The 12,580-nt window shown below is 44.0% G+C and overlaps 1 protein-coding gene across 1 annotated transcript; it reads left to right on the top strand.

Annotated features, from left to right (window-relative positions):
* The first annotated feature begins 299 nt into the window (after positions 1 to 299).
* On the top strand, positions 300 to 8,390 carry LOC306927637 (sialidase-3-like). The gene is made up of 5 exons (XM_079507439.1): positions 300 to 594; positions 1,975 to 2,254; positions 3,984 to 4,333; positions 5,672 to 5,954; positions 7,962 to 8,390. The coding sequence occupies exons 2-5, from the start codon at positions 2,018 to 2,020 to the stop codon at positions 8,328 to 8,330; spliced, it is 1,239 nt and encodes a 412-aa protein (XP_079363565.1). The 5' UTR covers positions 300 to 594; positions 1,975 to 2,017; the 3' UTR covers positions 8,331 to 8,390.
* The last annotated feature ends 4,190 nt before the right edge of the window (positions 8,391 to 12,580 follow it).

The raw sequence follows: 12,580 nt of genomic DNA, 5'->3' as shown, positions 1-12,580 counted from the left end.
ACACACACACACACACAAGACAGACACTCACAGCCTGATCAGAATGTAACAATACATAATAACCATATCCTACAATACATTTAAATTAAAAACACATCTATATGTATCCGTAGGAAGGGGTGTTGCTGATAAAGCAAAACTCACCCCCACCACAACACAAGCAGCAAATAACAAAAAAATAAAATAAAAAGGATTATATTTATGCGAGAAGCTTTTATTTTGACAGACCGTCGCGCATGCGCCGTATATGTATGTGAGCAGCAGCTAGCCAGCAACTTGTTTTGCTGCAGCTGGAGGAATCTAACTGTCTGTCTGTCTGTTTGTCTGTCTGCACCACGCACGAGACGATAACAGGCAATGAACGACATGTTTCCAATACATCTATAGACAATATTATAGATACGATAGCAGTGTACTTTGACGTTCCGATCAAAGGCTGATCCGTCGGCAGAGGCAGAACAAACAGGGAACGTGGTGCTGCACTGAACGTGACTTGTTGTTGGACTTGAGATCATCAGCATCACAGGAACATCACGAGCCGTTCATTTAAATGATGACCATATAAAACACACTGAGCTCTGCGTCCATGTGAAGGTAAATGTACAGATATTGATTGTTTAATAATACGCCATTTATTAATCTGACAGCTGCCATAATGTGTACTGGATATGGTGGATACAATGTGGCATTGGAAATGTATCGTGCAGATATAGGGGCCGCAACACGATATGTGGATTTTGCTTGCACTGTGTGTAAGTACATTTGTACATTTGTTATGTCAAGGACCTCCACGTTGATTGTATATTAAGTCGCGGACCCCACAATTTGAATAGATCTGGTGCCAGGGAGTGTGATCATGGCATAAGAGATCTTTAGATTCGACATAGATAGGCTAATGAATTATACAACTGTTGGTAGGGGAGACACTTTCACTCTGCCATTTGAAATCAACAACATGGTATCCCTGTACAGTACATGTTAGACAAATATTACAAAGAAAATAGCCAAACAATCTCTGTGAGGTGCTCTGGCCCTCATTTTGCTGACCCCCTGGAACCACCTCAGAGGGCCATGGGGGTCCCTGGACCCTACTTTGAATTGTTTAGTAAATAGTCTGCTTACTTTTTAATCAAATAATCTTGAAGGTGTTGTAATAGATACAAGTAATAATAATAATCTATAAATCGATTTGTCAGATGTAGCACCATTTGACCTATAGGCTACCATTTCATACAACAGTGTCATGCAAAAAAACACCTAACTACAAGCTCCTAGCACGCTTATTTTCTTTCTATTCTAATCCCCATGTATATTTTTTTTAGCGTTGATTAGATCCATTCGTTCAAGAATTAATAATATTCTTGCACCACTAAGTGCTGCACAATTAATTGAAAATAGATCGCAATCTGAATTCTAGATTCAGACACCTATGCGATCTCATTTGTACATTTGAGCAAGGATGGTGCAGCACGAGTTGGCTGTCCAATTAATTTGAGTTACTCTTATGTTTTTGCTACAAGAGAGACTGAAATATATATATACTTTCAGAGCGAACGTTTTTAACTCAAATCTTTGCTTCCTTGGGGGGGGTCCCTGGAACAACATATTTTCAGATGGGGTTCCGTGGCCAAATACAGATAATTCTGGGGGTTCTTGTCGACATGAAAAAGGTTGAGCACCACCGACATAGAAACATATGTTTTTCAAAAAACCTTTAGGATTTAGAAGACTTTTTAATTTTTTTTAGAATCGTCCTCACCCAATCGCCCACTATCGCCCAAATTAATTATTTTTATCTTTTCGGCCGACGTTCCTCCGCCCACTTTTCGACCGTCGCCTGTTCGCCTGCTATCGCCTCTATCGCCAGTACTGTAGTTGCCGGGTCCCATTGACAAATAATGGACTTCCGGAAAATCCGGCTGTCGTACTGTCACGTCTAAATGGGTTAAACATGGGTGCTTTTGTTTGGTGCAGGAGGAACACCCTCATCATCATCATCATCATCATCGTCGTCATCATGGGGAACAGGCCCTCCAGCAGCAGGGGCGGCGCTGTGGAGCCGCCGGTGAAGACCACCCTGTTTGAGAAGCAGCCGGGCCCCGGGGGTCTCACCTACCGCATCCCCGCCCTCATCTACCTGAGGGACTCGGCCACCTTCCTGGCCTTCGCCGAGGAGAGGTCCTCCCCCTCGGACAGCGACGCCAAGGTCCTGGTGCTGAGGAGGGGGACGCAGCAGGACGACGGCTCTGTGCAGGTCGGTGGTCATTTTGGAACGGTTTTTGCACAACCAAGCATAACATGACTTGTCTAAGGCCCCATTTAGACAGTCTGTAACAAGCTCAATACCAGTGTAATGTTGTGAACTTGCTTGTTGTGGTGGTTATTCAATTTATTTTATATCACTCTGGGGGTTTGAACAGTACCTGCCCTGTTGTTAGCGTCAGTCACGTGGGCATGACGACCCAGGAAGGATGCGTAATTACGTCAGACTTTGGTGCTCTATATAGCCTACAGTAGGCCTGCCTTTCTTGCTGTCTTTAAAACCAAAGCCCTTTATAAATAACCATCTCTCTCTGTCTGCGGGCTTTCTCTCTGGTATTTTGCATGCGTGCGTGCGTGCGTGCGCTCGCGGCCCTGAGCCCAAGTCCAGAGTGTGCGCTACTAATTAGACAATTGGAAACACCTGCCAATCACTGAACTCTGGCACCGGTCCCACGCCTCGCTCCCCCTGTGTCTGTCCACCCACAGCAGTCTTAATTGAAGTGAGAGTTCACAGAAATGCCAATAAATGGCGTATATAATATATACAGTATGGGAAAAGTGAAGAATTGGCATCCTCACTCCCTGCATGTGCCAACGGTCGGTTCCATGCTGGCTGTGTGCAATTTCAACATCCATTTGGTCAATCCAGCAGTGCTGCCAGATGGGACATTTTAAATTATCACACCGGAGTCCGGAGGCTTAAAATGATCATATTTGAAAAGAAAACTATGGAACACACTACACAGCCAAAAGGGTGCAGGCATTTGTTTTCCGACATACCAAGAGTCCGACATTCACTAGTCCGACACCCTGTACCCAAACACTAACCTAACCCTACCCGCGCACGCGGGAACGCAACGCAACGCAACGCAACGCATGTCGCGGATGCAAGCTTAAAGTAATTGATATCAATATTTTTAGTAAATCTCTATGGGGAAAAATATGAATGGCCGATCTTTCAGGGGGTCCAGAAAACCACGGCCACTGCTTAGACTGCTATGCTCTATAGCTGATGAACCTATAGTTGTTGCTCGTGTGTTTGTCATTTACTGTGTGGTGTCCGGTTAACCCATTTAGACCTGAGGCCGATTCTAAAAAAAAAAAAAAAAAAAAAAAAAAGGCTTCTAAATCCTATGTTTCTATGTCCGTTCAACCCTTTTCATGTCAAGGACCCCCAGAATTATCTGTATTTGGCCGCCGACCCCCATCTGAAAATATGTTGTTCCAGGGACTCCCCCATAAGCAAAGATTTGAGTTAAAAAACTTCGCTCTGAAAGAATATATATTCAAAGATTCGCGCTCGTGCCACGCTACGAGCTTGTAGATCTGCTATTTTTCCAATGGCTAAAGTATAACATAATGCTTAAAAACACCATAAGGGCTTCCCGTTCTGAATGCGTTGAAGTGCTCCTTTAGCTGGCGGTGAACCTATAGAGGGTATGCGCATGCTTAAAGTGAATGGCACATCGAGTGGCAAATCGAGTGGCAAAGCAACATGCAAAGTGAGTTTAACATTGTGTAACGTTGTTTAATGCATCAGATATGACTTTTCTGTGTGGATGTACAGGTATGGGCTGTCAAGGCCAGAAAGTAGTTTTTTGCCACTTGGTAGGCATTCCTGCATAACTTCCTGGTTTGATGATGATGTCACGCGCATACTCTCTATAGGTGTTGCTCATGTGTGTTTTGTCATTACCGTGTGTTGTGTTGTGCTGTTAAAGTGGTCCGCTTGCGAGGAGCTGCAGACGGCGCGCCTGCCGGACCACCGCACCATGAACCCGTGCCCCGTGTACGAGCGGAGCAGCCGCACGCTCTTCCTGTTCTTCATCTGCGTGCTGTCGGACACGCCCGAGGGCCGGCAGATCATCACGGGCCGGAACCAGGCGCGCCTGTGCTGCGTGAGCAGCCAGGACCACGGCCGCACCTGGGGCGCCGCGCGGGACCTGACGGACGGCGTGATCGGCAAGACGGTGCGGCGCTGGGCCACGTTCGGCGTGGGCCCGGGGCACGGCATCCAGCTGGCGGGGGGGCGGCTCATCATCCCGGCCTACGCCTACTACATCCGCTTCAGGTTAGTTATAGGGCTGGGGGGGGGGGGGGGGCATTGACCCATTTAGGCCTGACGTCGACATTTAAAAAAATGTCTTCTATTCTAAATTCTGACAGTTTTCTGAAATACCCATGTTTCTATGTCAGTGGTTACAAAAATAGCAGACCTACAAGTTCATAGCGCGCCACTCGGTGGCGCGCTATGGGCTTGTAGATCTGCTATTTTTCAATAGCTAAAGTATAACATAATGCTTTATACACCAAAAGGGGTTCCCGCCCCCAAAATGGGTTAAGCGTTCTAGTCGACTAGTAAATCCACTAGTCGACCTTGTTGGTACTAGTTGACTAGTTGATAAGAAAAATGTACACAGTTTTTAAATGTACAAATATTTATTTAAAAAAAATCTTTTTTAGATAAGGTAGTTAAACTACTAGTCGACTAGTAAACTAGGCAACTAGTCAACTAGTCAAAATTAATAGAAGTGAATGCCCTAGAGTATGGATACGTGTCACCATACAGAGGCCACGATGCGATATGTATCGCGAGTTCCCGATACGCGTTGACTTCGAATAATGGCCGCGTGTCCTACTGAATTTACTTTTTGCAGAGTGCTCGACCACCGATTGCCGATGTTTTGACACATTCATTGTCAGAAAATGTAAAGTTTCCAAATCAATTTGAGAATCTTAGTTGATAACATTTCAACAAAAAAAATGGACCCGTAAGGGTTACACACCTGTACGGGGCCATTTGGAACGCACTCGAGCACACTTTGAGACCCACTGGTGTACAGTAGCAGAGGGTCTCCAGTGAACCAACGTGCGCAATATTAGCAGCACCCTGACTCTGTTTGACCAGAATGGAACAGAGCCTTCGTTATTATCATCGGTAACACCTGTTAACCCATTTTGGGCGGGAACCCCTTTTGGTGTTTTAAACTTTAGCTATTGAAAAATAGCAGATCTACAAGCTCATAGCGCGCCACCGAGTGGCGTGCTATTTTTGAAAAGTCGTGAAAATGTGGCGCAAATCTTTGAATGTATATTCTTTCAGAGCGAACTGACTCAAATCTTTGCTTCTGAGGGGCCTGGAACAATATATTTTCAGATGGGGGGTCGGCGGCCAAACACATATAATTTTTTGCGTCCTTGACATGAAATACTGAGAACTACTGACATAGGAAAAAAAATAGGTTTTTCAGAAAATGTTCATGATTTAAAGAAATTTTTTTCAATTTCGACGTCACGCCTAAACGTGTTAAAGAAGTAGGGGAAGGCGCCCAAGTTCTTTCCAAAATGGCGTGTGTGCATATCGAGCCCATTGCCGTATGGATTAATTTCACCCACCTCTATACTCCAGGTGCTTCTCCTTCCCCGTGCCGTTCACCGTGCACCCGCGGGCCTTCTCCGTGTACAGCGACGACCTGGGCCAGTCGTGGCACCTGGGCACCATGCTCCAGGGGAGCTCGTGCGAGTGCGAGATGGCGGAGATCATCGACCACGAGGGCCGCAGCCACGTCTACTGCAACGCCCGCAACACCCGCGGCCACCGGCTGGAGGCGCTGAGCGCCAACAGCGGCCTCTACTTCGACCGGCCGCGCGCCAGCCCCAAACTGGTGGAGCAACGCCACGGCGGCTGCCAGGTATGGTGGAAGACAACACGAATGTCCGTGTCACGGGTGAGGTGTCGAGAATGTAGCGATGCACCGAATATTCGGCCGGTGAAAATATTCGGAATGATATAGGATGTATATATAGAATATATAGGATGACGCACAAAATCGTTAAACAAGTACACATTCGGTAACTGACTGATAGTGAGCATGGAGGGAGTCTCAGGTCAGTACACCGACAGCCGTAGTTGAGCTATAGAATGGGCACAAAAATGGCTGACTGAGCATTGAATGTAGATTGGCAAATACAGAATAATAATACATATAGTTAGCAATCTATCTGGTATTCTAAAACAGCGGTGGGCAACTTGGACTATGGAGAAGGCCACTATAGTTCCACACTCACTCCAGAGGGCCACTATAGAGCGTCGCAGTCCCGCCCCCCCCTTCCAGGGCCCAGGAAATGATTCCCCGTTCATTTTTCTCATAGACCTTTCAAAAAGTATTTATTTAAATACCTTCTAAGCGTCGTACAAAGCCAACTCGAGTTGTGACAAATCATGACAACAAACACAATTTTTTGGGCCGAACAAATAATTAGAAAGAAGAAGAAACTTTTTTTGTTGTTTTTCTTCTTTGTAATTATTTGTTTGGTCCAAAATATTGTGTTTGTTGTCATGATTTGTCACGACTCGAGTTGGCTTTGTACGACGCTTATAAGGTCTTTAAATAAATACGTTTTGAAATGTCTATGGGAAAAATGCATTGAGAATTATTTCCTGGGCCTGGCGTCGTCATGAAAGGGGGCGGGACTGCGACGCTCTATAGTCCCACACTCACTCCAGAGGGCCACATTGCATATTCCCGTCGTAGCAAAAATAGCCGGTTTGAGCTTGTACTTCAGCTATTTTTACTATATTTGAATTGAAATCCTGATTTTTTTTTTGCTATTTTTTAATTGGAATGCTGAAAAGTAACATTTTCATTTAATTTCAAATGTAGTAATGTTAACTTCATGAACTAAATACAAATACATTGGACATAAAAAAAAGACAATAACATTTTAATACTAGTCATTAAGATACTAATTCAGGCTGAAGTAATTAAAGCAGGTCATGTTTGCATGTTTTGGAATTGTAACAGCTGATTAATCAATAATATAGGCTATTGTGATATTAACCTGAGGGCCACAATAAGTGAAGGTGGGGCCAGTTTCCCATGTATGTTCTAAAACGGTGGTTTTCAACCAGTGGTCCTTGAGGGGGTTCCTGGTGGTCCCCAGCTAAACAGAGTTGGTAACCAAATGGACCCTTATATATCTTCAACTCTTCAGAGTGTAAAATGAAACCAAATGGACCCTTATGGCTCCATTTGGTTTCATTTTACACTCTCAAGACTAAATTTTTTTGTTAAAAAAAATCTGCATCACTTAATTTTTCAAGGATTCTGACACAATTAGAGAATGTAAAATAATTGTTATTTTGATCAACTGTTATATCTCCTAATGGCTCCACATCAATACAGCAACAACAAAGAGGCAAAATCTCATCAGACGGTGGTCCGTGGCTCAAATGCAGAATAAATAATGGACCTTGATGCCTGACGTCCAAATTAAAAAAATGTCTTCTAAATTCTGACAGTTTTCTGAAATACCTGTTTCTCTATCAGCGTTGCTCAATATTTCATGTCAAGAACCCCAAAAAGGATATGTAATTGGCCACCGGCCCCCCCATCTGAAAATATGTTGTTCCAGGAACCCCTCAGAATAGCAAAGATTTGAGTTAAAAACGTTCGCTCTGAAAGAATATATATTCAAAGATTTGTGCCGCATTTTCACGATTTTTCAAAAATAGCAGACCTACGAGCTCGTAGCGCGGCACTCGGTGCCGCGCTATGAGCTTGTAGATCTGCTATTTTTCAATAGCTAAAGTATAACACAATGCTGAAAAACACCAAAAGGGGTTCTCGCCCCAAAATGGGTTTAAAAAAGGTTTGAAAACCACCGTTCTTAAAAATCTCCGTCACACACACCCACAGGGCAGCGTGGTGGGCTTCCCGGCGCCGGAGTTCGTGGTGAACGACGACGCGGCGAGCGGCCGCGGTGGCAGCACGTCGCTGCTGTCGTCGGACGCGCAGACCTGGCTGCTTTTCACGCACCCGACCAGCCGGGGGCGCAGCCGGCGCGACATGGGCGTGTACCTGAACCGCTCGCCGCTGCACTCGTCGGGCTGGGACTCGCCGTGGATCGTGCACGCCGGGCCCGCCGGCTACTCGGACCTGGCCTACGACGCGGGCGCCGAGCGCTTCTCGCTGCTGATGGAGTGCGGCGTGGAGAGCGAGCTGGAGCGCATCGCCTTCGTGCAGTTCACGCTCAACGACGTCACGCAGACGGTCTATAAGAATTGATAATCCATCCATCCGTTTTTTTTGTTTAAAAAAAAAAAAAACGCTTATCCGGAGTCAGGTCGCAGGGGCAACAGACATCCCTTTTCCAGAGCAACATTAGTAACTTCCTCCTGGGGGGGGTGGGGGGGGGGGGGGATCCCGAGGCGTTCCAAGGCCAGTGAGTGGACGTAGACGGACTTTAAGAATTAAAACACTCGCATGACTGAAGTAAGGCCACCTACCACACAAGCTGAAACTTTTTTTTTAATGTTATTGGCTACTGTCTTCAGACGCTTTGACACCTTCAACCCAGTGGGGTAGAGCCATTGTCTTTTAACTTGAACAATGACAGCTGTCTGGAGGTGTGAACTGTGAAGTCCACTCCCGTGGGGGGAGGAAGGGCGGCAGGGGTCATTATGACCCAAAACGAATAGGCAGGGATGGTATAAGTATGCCTAAAATCATTTTTAGAAAAAAAAAAATGAAAAAAAAAAAAACAACCTGATGATTTGAGTGGAATATTTAGGAAAAGTCTTCTGAGAGCTTCACGGGCAACGATAATCAACTTCAAAATCTCAAAATGGGTCAGAAAAAGACCTCACAGACTCTCTAGTGTTAAAGGGCAGATTCACACTATAACCCCGGGTACGTGCACACTCAGGGACCACTTGGCAGATGTTGTGGTTTAGTGTGAATGCTGCGTACCGTTCCCCCCGGAGTGGATCACACCAACACCAACCGTTCCCGGGACCACATGGAGGTATAGTCGCCACCGGGAACACTTTGAATCAAACGGACTCCGTGTGAATGTGCCCAAACACTTTAAAAAAAACCCAGCTGGTTCTGTGAGGACTCGAGTTACTTACTTACTGCTGTACTTTGACCGCTTTCTTCACCGTCCACAGCGAACCTTTTTCACCAAATTTAGCTCGGCTGTTTTTTGGCGTGCCTATTGAGAGGATTTCATTATTATGGTTGCGACGCGGAACTGGAATCTGGAACTGGAATCGGTTTCCGTCACATTTGGAACTGCATTTTCCGGAACTGCTTTTTATCCCACGATCAGAGCTGGTATCTGGACTGGACTTCACTGGACTGGACTTCACGCCTGCTGAGAGAATGACAATACCGTTGGTTCTCAAACTAACCCAAGGACCATCATATCTCTTGGGGTGTTCAAATGGAACCACCCAAATGGACCCTTAAGGGTCCAACCCTAGTCACAATAGGTGGAAAATGTTTAGAAAACTGCTCCTTTTTTTTTGCAGCAGCACACCCTTCTTGTTATAACCTATAAAATAGGTTTAAAAAAAGTGATCTTATACTAGTGTACAACATTGTGTTGTCATGAACATTCATTCCTGGGACCTAAACATGGAATCAACTAATCATGTTCCTGATGGGTGAAGGTTTCTCTTTTTTAAATGCACTTCTTATTAATTCGTTTGTTAATTAAGGACAGAGTACAATAAATGTACCACACCAGCTTTAGCTCAAAAACTCATTTCAGTGTTAAGTGTTATATTAGCCTACTGGAAAACTTGCATTATCAGTGCATAAAAAACACCAAACCTTATACAACCCTTTAACAGCGAAACCCCTTGATGCATGAGTTGATACGGAAAAAAAACTTTAATATAAACGTAAAACTGTGTGTGTGTGCGCGTGTGTGTGCGCGTGCACGTGCGCGTGTATATATGTATGTATGTTATGTCTTGTGATACAATTATCCAAAAAAAGTTGAGAAAGCAAATTATGTAACTTTTATAACATTATTATTTGTATTCTTTTTTTTACTGTACATGTATGTGGGGGCAATTATTCACAGCATGTTTGAGCATGTATCATTGTGATTTTTGTATACAGTATATGGTAGTAGTTGTATGTTCTGCTTAACAGGTTAGTTATCTGTGGCTGTGGGGAGGCAGCCATGTTTCCACTGCCTGCCTCGCTCGGTGTTAGAATCAGACGTGTGTCGCCTCCCTCCCCCGAGGACTTTTGGGGGCTCCTCCTGGCCTTTTTGCACTGAATTCATAGATACGAATATATGATATTTCTGTCATGTTTAGCCCTGCCGTATCAGTATGTGCACATTTCTGGTTCAGGATACACTATGCCCATTATCTGATGACAAAGGTTGAACATTTTCACAATTTTCCAGAAGCGTTCCAAAAACCCCAGTGTGACTTTTGCAGATTGTACGTTTGTTTATTTTATTTTTTTTTATACATCATTGTAAGGCTGTTTTTTCACAACACTGTCCGTCCGTTGTTCGAAGAATAATATAGAACTCAAGTTGTTAAATTCAGTGCCACCTGGTGAACACCAGTTTTGGCCCTCGTTGCCACCGAAGCCCATTATAAATAAAAGAAAGAAAATGAAATTATATTGTGCATGTAATCTGCATGTCATCACCTGACACGCAGATTAGAGCAATTTTCAAAATATGGATAAAAAAAAATATATATATATTCCAAATATTCCAGAATATTCAAAAAGGCGTCCAAAGGCGCCAATGGCACTCGCGGCCACCAGGGGCAGGCGTCCAAAGGCGTCCTGTGGCACTGAGACAGTTAAGCTGCCAACCCGTCGAGCAGTGGCTCGAGCGGACGCTGCCTAATCTTGTAATTCTGTCATTGTCATTACATAGATAATATGCGTTGTAATTCAGTGGACTAGTAGTGGCTTGCCCTGTAGTGATAGCTGACCAGTAGCAAACCGGTACCGGGCCGGTCCCACATGGGTTAACCCATTTAGACCTGAGGACGATTCTACAACTGTCTTCTAAATGCTGACAGTTTTCTGTTGTATGTTTCTATGTCAGTAGTTCTCAAACAGTTTCATGTCAAGGAACCCAGAAATTTTATAAAATGGGCCGCCGACCCCCATCTGAAAATATGTTGTTTCAGGGACTCCCCAAAAGCAATGTTTTGAGTTAAAAACGTTCGCTCGGAAAGAATATACATTCAAAATGTGTGCCACATTTTGCTTTTTTTCAATAGCTAAATTATAACAATGTTTAAAACACCAAAAGGGGTTCCCGCCCAAAATGGGTTAAAGTTCTCAATCGCCATGACTTGAGTCATTTGGATTGTATAGAAGTCTGCATGTCATGACATGACTCATGCCATGACTCATGACATGAACGTAGCTTCAAATAGCTACAAACTCACAAACGTGTAGATTATTAGATATTTCTGGTTATTGGATTATTTCAAGATTAAAGGGTATTTGAATTAGAGAAATAGAATATATGTTCAGAAGCATCTTCCATAAAAACCCCTAATATAAACTGAAGAATCTTAAAGCCTCAATATGCAATTTCTAGTTGTATTTAGAACAGAAAGAAGATGGATTTAGAACAATATCACTAAAACATGAGGACCGTTACATACTGTGCTAATTATTTAGGACTGTGTGTGTGTGTGTGTGTGTGTGTGTGTGTGTGTGTGTGTGTGTGTGTGTGTGTGTGTGTGTGTGTGTGTGTGTGTGTGTGTGTGTGTGTGTGTGTGTGTGTGTGTGTGTGTGTGTGTGTGTGTGTGTGTGTGTGTGTGTGTGTGTGTGTGTGTGTGTGTGTGCACGTGCGCGTGCGCGTGTATATATGTATGTATGTTATGTCTTGTGATACAATTATCCAAAAAAAGTTGAGAAAGCAAATTATGTAACTTTTATAACATTATTATTTGTATTCTTTTTTTTACTGTACATGTATGTGGGGGCAATTATTCACAGCATGTTTGAGCATGTATCATTGTGATTTTTGTATACAGTATATGGTAGTAGTTGTATGTTCTGCTTAACAGGTTAGTTATCTGTGGCTGTGGGGAGGCAGCCATGTTTCCACTGCCTGCCTCGCTCGGTGTTAGAATCAGACGTGTGTCGCCTCCCTCCCCCGAGGACTTTTGGGGGCTCCTCCTGGCCTTTTTGCACTGAATTCATAGATACGAATATATGATATTTCTGTCATGTTTAGCCCTGCCGTATCAGTATGTGCACATTTCTGGTTCAGGATACACTATGCCCATTATCTGATGACAAAGGTTGAACATTTTCACAATTTTCCAGAAGCGTTCCAAAAACCCCAGTGTGACTTTTGCAGATTGTACGTTTGTTTATTTTATTTTTTTTTATACATCATTGTAAGGCTGTTTTTTCACAACACTGTCCGTCCGTTGTTCGAAGAATAATATAGAACTCAAGTTGTTAAATTCAGTGCCACCTGGTGAACACCAGTTTTGGCCCTCGTTGCCACCGAAGCCCATTATAAATAA

This window comes from Electrona antarctica, assembly GCF_951216825.1.
Source record: "Electrona antarctica genome assembly, chromosome: 8".
Lineage (NCBI taxonomy): Eukaryota > Metazoa > Chordata > Actinopteri > Myctophiformes > Myctophidae > Electrona > Electrona antarctica.
Note: the sequence above shows the minus strand (reverse complement) of the source record. Positions and strands in the feature narration are given on the sequence as shown.